At 37.5% G+C, this 12,248-nt stretch overlaps 1 protein-coding gene across 3 annotated transcripts in view; it reads right to left on the bottom strand.

The window, feature by feature from the left end:
* Positions 1 to 7,669, bottom strand: part of CBR4 (carbonyl reductase 4) — a 39,652-nt gene extending 31,983 nt beyond the window's left edge. Inside the window, exons 1-2 of one of the 3 annotated variants that reach the window (XM_015816546.1) lie at positions 7,495 to 7,669; positions 2,912 to 3,066 (exon numbers count right to left, since the gene is read on the bottom strand). In XM_015816546.1, the coding sequence (XP_015672032.1) occupies positions 2,912 to 3,053 (142 nt within the window). In that variant the 5' untranslated portion in view covers positions 3,054 to 3,066; positions 7,495 to 7,669. Of the gene's footprint in view, positions 1 to 2,911; positions 3,067 to 4,726; positions 4,742 to 7,411; positions 7,446 to 7,494 lie in introns of those variants that run through there. The other 2 variants (XM_015816547.1, XM_015816548.2) reach the window with 2 other exon arrangements.
* Positions 7,670 to 12,248: the final 4,579 nt, after the last annotated feature.

The following is a 12,248-nucleotide window of genomic DNA, read 5'->3' as shown; positions in this document are numbered from 1 at the left end:
ATTCAGCCTCCCCAGGATCCTGTCCACGTCCTCGGGAGCCACAGAGTCAAACTCCTCCCATATAATAGTCTCAAGACCTGCTCCCGTCTCCTCCCCCGGGGCCACCCAGTCAGAGTCTAAACCCTCTCGAATCCAAGCGACTTTGTCATACAGATATTGAGCAAAATCCTCAGCCCTCCCCACCAGGGGGTCCCCCCCCTCAACTGAAGGAGAGAGCGGGTCACCCTGAAGAGGGTGGCCGGGCGATTATCTGATGACGCAATGAGGGTGGAGTAGTAATTAGACCTCGCCACCCTCATTGCCACTAGGTAGGATCTAACATGCATCCTTGCTTGTGCTCGGTCGGATTCGGTTCGGGTAGCCCTAGATTATCAAATAATCAAAAGGAGGAGATGAATTGCTTGATTACTTCTGAGGAAATTATTGGAGCAATCAAGCAATTAAAGGTTGGTAAGGCTCCCGGTACAGATGGATTAACAGCAATTTATTATAAGATGTTATCTGATGAAATGATAGAGCCATTAAAGGAACTGTTTAATAGTATTTTGTTGGGTGCAGACGTACCTCCATCTTGGAGAAGGGCTTTCATATCGCTGATCCCAAAGGAGGGTCAGGATTTGACCCAGCCCAAGAATTATAGACCTATATCTTTATTGAATATAGACTATAAGATTTTTTCAAAAATATTGGCAAATAGATTAATGCAAGTTTTGAGGCAATTGATTCATAGTGATCAATCTGGATTTATAACTGGAAGATATATGAAGTATAATGTAAGACAAATTGTTAATTTAATTGAATATTTGGATCAGAATAATCAAATCCCTGCGACTTTTATATTTTTGGATGCTGAAAAAGCGTTTGACCAATTTGACTGGCTGTTTTTATTGCAAGTCGTAGAGAAAATGAATTTTGGGGAAAAAAATTTGTTTGCTCTTAGGGCTATTTACCAACAACAATCGGCACAAGTCATAGTCAACGGGGGGTTAACAGAGGCATTTAAAATTGAGAAGGGTACAAGGCAGGGATGTCCACTATCTCCATTGCTATTTGTTTTAACAATGGAGATTTTATTAATTAAAATTTGGGAATCACCTATAATAAAGGGAATAAATGTAAATAAGAACGATTATAGGTTAAGAGCTTTTGCTGATGACTTGGTGCTGACACTAACTCAACCGATAGACTCGGTAAAGGACTTAGTGGAAATTATAGTTCAGTATGGGAAAGTTTCTGGTTTTAAGGTAAATAATAATAAGACTAAAATATTACCGAAAAATATGTCTATGAAGGATAAAGATATATTAGTTAAGTTGACAGGTTTCGAAATAGTGAGAAAGGTAAAATACTTGGGAGTTTATATTACAGCTTCTAATGCTAAATTGTACAAAAATAATTATGAGACATTATGGGTAAAAGTGCAAAAGGAATTAAATGATTGGAAAAAATTATAGTTATCTCTGCTGGGGAGAATCTCAGCAGTGAAAATGAATATTCTTCCAAAGTTTCTTTTTTTTGTTTCAAATGATACCTATTTTGAAAAAAGATGCTAATTTGGAAGAATGGCAGAAGGGGATTAACAAGTTTATATGGGCGGGGAAGAAACCAAGAGTTAAGTTTAAGATTATACAAGATGCACGGGAAAGAGGAGGTCTTAAAGCGCCGAACTTAAAACTGTATTATGATGTGGTGGTTTTAACATGGATTAGTGATTGGCTGAATTTAACAAATAGAAATATACTTTCCCTTGAGGGATGGGATCTATTATTTGGTTGGCATGCATATTTAATTTATAATAAGAAAGTGGATCAAGTTTTTAAAGCCCATATTCTAAGAAGTGCTTTGTTACGAGTTTGGAAGAAATATTATTATAGATTAAATTATAAAATTCCCATTTGGGCGATTCCAGGACAGATGATAGAGGGGGTATCTAGAGGGGTTAATTTGGATAGAATTTCTTATAAGGAATTACTTAGTCTGGTAGGAAAGGATTGACAAATTAAATCCTTAGCAGATTTGCAGGAAGAAAATATTGTATATTCTTGGTTTTATTATAATCAATTGTTAATGAGGTGGAGCTTAGATCAAAAAGTTGGTATTACTTTGCAGGATGTGAATTTGATAAAACAAATTAAAGATCTAACTCGAGCCCACATAAAGAGAATTTATAATGTTTTGATAGAATTGGATTCTGAAACGGAATTAGTTAAAGATTGTATGGTAAAATGGGCTCAAAATATTCAAGAATCAATTTCATTGGAAATATGGGAGATAATTTGGGTTAGAAATGTAAAATTTACTCAAGCTCAAAATTTAAGAGAAAATTTTTATAAGATGTTTTATAGGTGGCATTTGGATCCTCAAAAATTGTCCTGTATGTATCCTAATTTACAGCCCAAATGTTGGAGATGTGGAAGTTTAGATGCAACTTATTTTCATATTTGGTGGANGGGAGGCAACGGCTCCCGGCCGCCGCCCCCATCGCGTCCTCAGCTGAACAGGTGGGGAAGGGGAGCAGGACGGGAGGCAACGGCTCCTGGCCGCCACCCCCATTGCGTCCTCAGCTTATATAAAGGAATAAAATAGAATACCCGTATTTTCCGGTGTATAAGACGACCGGGCGTATAAGACGACCCCCGACTTTTGAGAAGATTTTCAGGGTTTAGAAAGTCGTCTTATACACCAGAAAATACGGTATTTTGTTAAAATATACCCAGGCCTTCAGCTCCTGATCAAATGGCAGAATACTAATCCAACAATTATTTCCCATAAAAAAAATAAAGTGACTTTACAAGTGTCTTCAATTTAAAACAATTTAGCAAATTTCTATTAGATAATGTGCTATTTAAGTAGTTCCATATACTTTCTAAGGTACTGTATATGTGAAAAACAAATATCAACACTTACTTACCTCCTAATCTATCCACAGTAGCTTGAGCCCTGTCCAGATTTCTTGCTATAACAGCCAGGCAATATCCTTTCCGTGCTAGGAGCTGTGCGGCAGCCTGACCAATTCCCCGAGAACCACCAAAAATGGCACAAACCTTTGACATCTCCAAAACATAACTGACAAATAATAATAATAATTGATAGACATATATTGCTCCTGCATATGAAATAAAATCTTCCTCTATTTCTACTTCTGCAACTATTTAGAATATGTATTATAAAATCTCTTCCAAAAATGGAGTAAAAGCGACTATCATCAACATGCAGGTAGCTGACAATTTCTTTGACTATTGAGTCTAATGGACTCTGATTCCATTCAGATTTGGAAATATTGCCACATTTAATTTCTAATGTACCAAAGGTAGGGCACTGAGTCTTTGAGATAACATTTAAGTAAAATATTCCTGTTAATCCATACTTTGAGATTATGTCCAAATCTTTTTATACTCTGCATAAATTCTTCCTAACACTACCAAAAGTTGACTTGAAAAGTCAGTTTTCATCTGCACTGTAAAGATAATAGCCACAATTAAATATTACCCATTTTAATAATATATGTGGTCCTCGACTTATGATCTCAATTTATGTTGCTAAGTGAGACAGTTAAGAATTTTGCCCCATTTTACAAACTTTCTTGCCATAGTTATTAAGTGAATCACTGCAATTGTTAGTGGTACATTGTTAATCTGACTTCTCCATTGACTTTGTTTGCCAGAAAGTTGGAAAAGGTTATCACATGACCCTGGGACACTGCAACCATCATAAATAGAAATCAGTTGCCAAGCAGCTGAATTTTGATCACATGACCATGGAGATGCTGCAACAGGTGTGAAAAACAGTCATAAATGACTTTTTTCAGTGTCACTGTAACTTGGAATGTTCACTAAACAAACTTGTAAGTTGAGGACTACCTGTATTTAGCATTTTGAAGAGTTAAAACTACAAGAGGATATCAAAGATTATCCATTAAATTCATGGCAGAGATAGATACAAGTCAGGGTTTTTTAATTTAGCTGAGCCTCTTAACTATAGTATTACATTTCTAATACAGATTTTTTTTCTTCCTAGCATTTTCCCACAAGTGCAGGGTTCACAGTTTCTAGTCTGGTGCCATAACCATTAGACCAAACTAGCTCTCTTACATTCCTAATAAAGTACTGTACTGTAATAGTAGTCAATGGAAATATTCCATGTTATTCCAGTCTCTAAAGTAAGAATGTACAAAGGAAGAATGTATAATGTCAGCTTGACTCATTAGTACCAACCTCAGGATTTTCCACCATTCTATTCTCTGTGCATTGCTTTACATTTCTTTGGGAATGCTAGCCACTGTTGTGTCATATTTCATGTCCCATATGAAAATGCACAAATGTTGCACCCTATGCCCAGGCATCAAAGGAGTAATTTATTTGCATTACAGTTTTTTGTATATGCAGGAAGTAATTTCTCCAATCTATCTCTTACATTTAAGCAAGCTAAAACATCTGTCAGAATCCATTTATATTTCATTTCTATCTATCTCCTCTGATCTAAAACCAAATCTCACCTTCCCCTGGATTCTGCCATACTCCCAAGGGGGAGGGGGGATATGCATGCGAGGTTATGACTTTCACTTCCTCTATTCGCTACAATGTAACCTTTTGTTTATTGCCGCTGGGTCTGCTGCCCATTACAATGTAACAAATTGCCTCCTGCACTATGCATCTCTCTGAACTTTCTTCCCCTTAACTTGGCAGTTAGGAAAGGGGGGGGGGAGAGAAATACAAACATCCAGAACCTGGCTTATTTCTCCAGTCTCAAAAGGAAGCGTGAAGAGCTGTGGAACATCGTACTACAAATGGAGCCGGACCGATGTTATCTTCCCTTTCCCACGATGGACTTAACACCTGGGGATTGGCCGGTCTGAACCGTCCGCATGAGCTGTGGGGTGGGGTTTGCTTAGGGACCCTTTAAGTATCGATCTGTAAAGAATCCATCAGATCCTATTATGCCTGCTATCAACTACTCTTAATAAAAGTTCCTGTTGGAAGAAATTGTTTCCAAGAGTTCTGCTTTCTTAAGATGTGGGATTGAAGTGGGTCCTTACATTACATCTTTATTAATATGCACATAAAATGTTAAAATGTTAAATGAAGTCATTAAAACCTCTAAAAATGATATGGGGAGAAAATAAATTATCTTTTTTGTGATCTTTGTGATCTATTCTGTTTTCTCCCTATATCATTTCTCCCAGTATCATTCAGCAATACTGTGGTTTACAATATTTACAAAAGCAATGCTAAATGTGTTTCATCTTTATAAATGATTTAGCTGAGGGAATATCTTCATAAATGATTTAGATGAGGGAATAGAAAGAAAACTCATCAAATTTGCAGATGACACCAAACTTGCAAGAATAGCCAACATGCCAGAAGATAGGCTCAAGATCCAGATGGATCTCAGGAGACTTGAACACTGGACCTTATCTAACAAAATGAAATTCAGTGTAGAGAAAAGCAAAGTCTTACATTTAGGTAGGAAAAACCAAAGGCATATATACAGATTGAGCAAGACCTGGCTCAAAAACAGTAACTGTGAGAGGGACCTTGGAGTCCTAGTGGACGATCACTTGACTATGAGCCAGCAGTGTGCAGCAGCAACAAAATCCTGGGTTGTATAAACAGAGGCATAGAATCAAGATCACGAGAAGTACTATTACCGCTTTATAAAGCCCTAGTAAGACCACACCTAGAATACTGAAGCCAATTTTGGTCACCATACCACAAAAAAGATGTTGAGAGTTTGGAAAAAATTCAAAGAAGAGCAATGAAGATGATCAAGAGCCTGGAGACTAAAACATACAAAGAATGGCTACAAGATTTGGGTCTGGCTAGTCTAAGGAAAAGAAGAAATAGGGGAGACATGATAGCAGTGTTCCAGTATCTGAGGGGCTGCCACAAGGCAGAGGGCCCAAATTGTTCACCAAAGCACCAGATGGAAGGACAAGAAACAATGGTTGGAAACTGATCGAAGAGAGAAGCAAGCTGGAACTAAGGAGAAATTTCCTGGCAGTGAGGACAATCAACCAATGGAACAGCTTACCCCCAGAAATCGTGGGCGCTCCATCACTGGAGATTTTTAAGAAGAGACTGGACAGCCACCTGTCTGAGATGATATAGGTTCTCCTGTTCGAACAGGGGGCTGGCCTAGAAGACCTCCAAGGTCCCTTCCAGCTCTATTCTATTCTAAATGAGTCAACCGTGTGTTGCAGCCACCAAAAAACCCAATGCAATCTTAGGCTGCATTAACAGAGGGATAGGATCAAGATTATGAGAAGTGATACTACCGCCTTATAGTGCCTTGATAAAACCACACTTGGAATACTGCATCCAATTTTGATAACACAATATAAAAAAAATGTTGAGACTCTGGAAAGAGTGCAGAAAAGAATGACAAAGATGATTGGGTGGGGCTGGAAGCTAAAACATATGAAGAACGGTTACAGGAATCAGGTATGTCTAGTCTAATGACAAGAAGAATTAGGGGTGACATGATAGCAATGTTCCAATATTTGAGGGGCTGCCATAAAGAAGAAGGGGTCAACCTATTTTCCCGGCAAGACAAGAAGCAATGGATGGAAACTGATTAAAGAGAGAAGCAATCTAGAACTTAGGAGAGATTTCCTAATAGTAGGAACAATTAACCAGTGGAACAGCTTGCCTTCAGAAGTTGTGGATGCTCCAACACTAGAGGCTTTTTAAAAGAGACTGGACTGCCATTTGTCTAAAACAGTATAAATTAATAATAAATAAATAGGGTCTCCTGCTTGGATTGGACTAGAACAGAGGTGTCAAACTGCTCGCGCGGGCCGGTTGCATTATACGGAGGCCGCGCCCACCCCAGCGCCAGCAATGCAAAAAAAAAAATCGCAATACGTCATGACACCTCACGTGACGCGGCGAGTTTGACACCCGTGGACTAGAAGCTGTCTTTGAGAACAACTAGCCGGCCCTGTGTAGGTTGCAGCGATGGAACTGAGATCTACCTCGTTCAGAAAGCCCCAGGTTGACAGCAGCTGGTTTGGAAAGCGACTGAACACGGGAGTTATGACTTAAATAGCAAAGTACAGTTAAGCGGTTCCTGCAGGACCGCACAACTATTTCCAGTAAAAGTACCATCTTCTTTGTTGTCAGTCATGGAATGAAATTTAAGGCTAGCTTTTCGAGCCCAGATGTTCTTTTCCCCCATGCGGTGGCCAAGAGTGTTTTTACATCTTGCTAGCCTACAATGCAACACGCAAACCCGTCACTTCCACAACCCAGGAATCGCATTCTCCAAATGCAGCGTTCCACTCAGCTGCAATGACATTAAGTCGCAGCTTGGGATGCTGCAGGGATGCAACCCGGCAAGCAAAGCCACAACCCTGGGCCACGCGTCAGAACACGAACAGCACGTGACCACCGACCGCAGCAATTGTACCTACCACCGAACGCGCGCAGGGCGGAAGAACGGACAGGGGGAAAAGGCCGGGAGGTAGTGGGCTCTACAAGTGGGCGAGGTACTCACGTGACTGAGACACGGCCAATGCTAGCTGGCTGGATCTCGGATCATTTAGTTGCCCTTAACCAGCGAGTACGTCTCTAATCTGCTTCCTGGAAAGCGAAGAGAGTCGAATAGAAGCCTTCTGGAACTCCCCTGGCCGTGTCTGAGTTCTTTCACCCAGAATGGGCGGTCTTTAGCCTACTAGGGGCGTGGCCATCATTTGAGGGACTTCCCTGACAGACATCTTTTCACACCGTCTTTTTAGCCCTTTTGGCAGTTGCAGTTGTTTTCTTTACCTTGTATTGAACTGATATTATATTTAACTTTTTTTAAAAAATTGTCTTTTTGTGGAAGTAGCAATTATTCTGCTTATTGACAGTGTCAGGTGCTTCTCACGTTGTTGTGCTGTTATTTATGATTAGTATGTTATATACGCTATACGATTTAAATGAATTATTTATTAGATTTATATTACACCTTTCCTTCTGGACCTCAGGGCAGCATATATGATATTTCTCCATCTTATTTTCCACATCACCTCAACCCAATGGCATCTACTGAGTTTTTAGGTCCAAGGATGGAATAGAACTTCAATCTTCATGAAATCCAATGGTCTGACCATTACATCCCAGCTTTTGGGGGCGGGGGGGGGAATAGGAATTTAACAACTTAAAAATCTGATCTATAATCCTAATCCCATCCACTTTTAGAAGATGGTCTTGACATGACTTACAAGCCTGCTGCAGTCTTCAAGCAGACAAAACTTCCATTTGGCAGCATCTGTAAAACAAGCCTTATTAAAATGTGTATTTATATCATATTAGTGCATCAAGCTATCGATTAAAATCAAGAAAAAGATTTCTTATTAAAATGTATATGCATTTTCTCGTTATTAGGGCAAACTAATACCAGTTATCTAATATTAATTCTGATGTAACATTTTGTTCTAACAATTCTGTTAAAAATACCTGATAAAGGATTTTCATTTGATTCAGACAAGATTTTTAAACCATAGTTTATCAAATAAGTAATAATGGCCCGTTAAATTTACTGTTAGATGCAAACACTAATCCCTAAAAGAGTGGATTTAAAATAAACGCATGACTTACTATTCATTGTGACCTTAGCAAAATAGCAATACAGTAATTGCTAGAGATCCTAAAACTATTTAAAACTACCTACACATGCATATATATATATATATGTATGTATGTATGTATGTATGTATATATGTATGTATGTATGTATGTAATAACTGATAATTGTATAGCCACTAAATGATATGCTCATATTTCATGAAAAATATCTCCTTAGGTTTCAGAAAGCTTGAAGAACTTGCTGACATTTTCCAAACATGATAGAAATTGACTTGATAGAAATTTTGGTTGTACAAATAGTTGTACAATAGCTTTCAGAATATGTCAAAAAATGTATTCTGTTAACTAATTATGTGGTGCTGTGATTTAATAAGCTACTGTATAAATAATTCTGACAACTTCATGGGGGGTCTTTGTCATCAGTTTGTTAAATAATTTGGCGGTAAAAAGAAATTTTCATCAAAGAGAAGAAACAGAACCAAGATAACTTCAGGGCATGGATTCATTTGTGCTGGAAAAGGAAATTGTTAATTTATTAATGCTGTGGGAATAATAATAGAAACCAGGATTTTTCCTATGCAGGCAAAAACTAAACAAAATTACTTAATTACACTTTAATTATACTCCACCATGCTTTGTGAAAACCTCGCATGCAAAATGAACATTTTAGAACATCTGTAAAATAATGTATGTTGCCATTCAAATGAAACAACTACAGAATCAAAAGGAACATTTCATCTGATTTTAAGAATTTCCTATTAAAAATAAGGCAGTAAGGAAAATATTTTAAACTGCATTCATAATATAACAAGAATATAATGCCAATTTGTATAATAAATGTATTTTAGTATTATTCAAACACATTTTGCCACAGAATACAATTCATCCATGTTACTGTGTTTGGAATGTTTACTTTGAGTGTAGTGCAGAGGAATTTTGTGCATTTATCAATTGATCCTAAGTGTGTTTACTTTAAAATAAATGTTATTTAGAATTCTAGATTAGATTTGATTAGATTAGATTAGATTAGATTAGATTAGAATTGTTTATTGGCCAAGTATGATTGGAGACACAAGGAATCTGACTCTGGTGCATAAGCTCACAGTGTACATATAAACAAGTGATAGATCATAAATCATAATAAACAATTGATAAACCATAAGAAACTAATAGGAGAAGACAGTAGGAAAGATGAGAGGATGAGAAAGGAGACTGCTGTGGGAATTAAATGTTCAGCAGAGTAATGGCACGGAGGAAAAAACTATCTTTGTATCTAGTAGTTTTGGCATCCTGAGGGAGAAGTTGAAATAGATTATGTCCAGGATGTGAGGGATCCTTAGATACTTTCTCAGCCCTCTTTCTTGTTCGTGCATTATATAAATCCTCAATGGAAGACAGGCTGGTTGCGATTGCTTTTTCTCCAGTCCTAACTATCCATTGAAGTCTGTATCTGTCCTGTTTGGTTGCTATGCCAAACCAGACAGTTATTGGGTTAATAGGATTCTGGTTTATAGTACTTTTAGTACAACCCTCATAATCAAGACTGTGAAGCTTGTATTAAGTCCAAATAAGCATAGGATCACACTAAAGCTATGGTATTTTTATTAGCTGTTTTTATTCTATTGCAATTGACTTGTACATAATTGTTCCTTTAAGGAACTACATAAGCAGTTTCTAGCTTTTTCTGAATAACAATTGAACAAAATTATCTATGTGCTGTTGGAAGTCAGCACCCACCCTCCTAGAGAAAGAAATATTTTGGGGGATATTAAAAAAAAGGCAGAATATTATATTTCCCCAAAGGAATAATGGAGAAAAATCTTAGGCAGAAACCATCCCCTAGTCTCCTTCCCCCAAGCAGGTCAGCCTTTAGAAATGCAGATTTGGGGCCACTTTTCATAAGCAAAATGCCTTCAGCCACACCCTCAGAGAAACAGGACATGACCTTTAGGACATAATAGAATTACCCCACCACCATGAGAATACCAAAGGGCACACTCAAGCTCAGGTCAAAGTACATTGCACAGGGACAACCTCAAATACAAAGCCCGAGAAGGTATAAAAACCTACCCACTCCCAACTCCGTTTTGTCAGACACTCCTGAAACATGCTGTGTCACTGAAGTTTCTGGCAGCTAAATAAACAAGAACCTTCTTTCAAAACAGCCTCCATTTTATTTATTCCTGGCTTGTACTGGACCTGATGATTTTTCCTTCAACAGTGCCTTTTGCAGGATACAATATTATTGTACACCATGTGTGCATCATACCGTATAACTGCATAATATCATATCCCCATCATGTTACTAGACCCTGGATGGGACTGCCCAAAAGTGATAAGATATGGATTTTAATTTCTGTTGTCACTTACATTTAATTCTGTTATGATTTTTTTAAGTGCTTGATGTTTTATTTTATTATTTTTTTAAGCTACTGTTGGTTAGAAATTTTAATTGCTTTTATGTATCCTCTATTTATATTTTCTTAAGTCACTTGAATAGCATGCTGGACCTAATTTGAAATCTTAATTGCTGTGAGAAAGTTAAAGAATAAATGGCAAAGCCTTGTAGTAAAATCTAAAAAGTAGTCAAATTAGAATTGAGAAACTCTTAAGATGCTATTATAGTCATTTTTCAAATAATAAATATTTTGTAGAGATATTGCATGGTTAGTATTTCTTTTAAAATAAGTTTGCAGTAGATGGCGATATCAAAAGTTTTGAATGAACTGCATGATATTGGCACAATGATTGTATAGTAAAGGCAGTAATCATACATCATTTTGTCCTGCTATGCTGATGTATAGGGAGAACAGAATTAAAGCAAGTTTAGCCTTCACTTTCAATTGTTTAATAATATGATAAGGCCTTATATGAACAGTGCTGCCATTGCAGAATATCGGAGTTCAGCTTCATTCTTAATCCAGCAGAGACTGGGAACATCATGGGAGCAGTTCAATCAGTCCATGGGAGCATAGTGCCATGTGCTATTGACTGCAAGAGCAATATTTATGAACAGCAGAAGGAGCCATGGGTAGCCTCTTATCTTCCAAGGTGACAATTCATGCTGAGATGTTGAACGATTACAAAAACTTCCAACACTGTTTATTTATCAGCTCCCCATGCTGTCTTTATTTTTCATGCATTAGAGAGACATTTTTGTTTTACTTAACCATCTATGAATAAAAAATACGTATCAGTGCCAAGTTCACTGCAGGAAATCTTTTAGGACTGCTGCTGCCCAATTTTGGAATTGCTATGACCAGGGAGGGGTCTGTACTGTTTGTTCCTTTACATGATTGTTCATTTTTCTTGTCCCCGTGTTATGATTTTGGAATACCTCCCTTCAACCAGAGAATAATCAATATATTCCCATCCAATTTGTATTTTATATCTATCAAATGTCTAGCTTATGTTAGAATTATCTGGAACTTTGGAGACAGGAATGTATCCACTGAAAGCCCATTTTTCTCACTAATGTATAATCCAGGCTGATGGTCCTCCCATCCCACTTGACAGAAGACAAAAATCTTTTCATGTGATTTTCTATGTTTTACTCAATATATTTATTTGCTCCAGTTTCAAAATACAACAACAAACAATAAGTAACTTCATCTGCATACTTGAGACATAGCAAAGTTCTATATACCTTGGCAGTCTAAAAAGGCTACTCCTTACACTGAC

The sequence above is a fragment of the Protobothrops mucrosquamatus genome, unplaced genomic scaffold (genome assembly GCF_001527695.2).
Source record: "Protobothrops mucrosquamatus isolate PMUCROS unplaced genomic scaffold, P.Mucros_1.0 scaffold464, whole genome shotgun sequence".
NCBI lineage: Eukaryota > Metazoa > Chordata > Lepidosauria > Squamata > Viperidae > Protobothrops > Protobothrops mucrosquamatus.
Note: the sequence above shows the minus strand (reverse complement) of the source record. Positions and strands in the feature narration are given on the sequence as shown.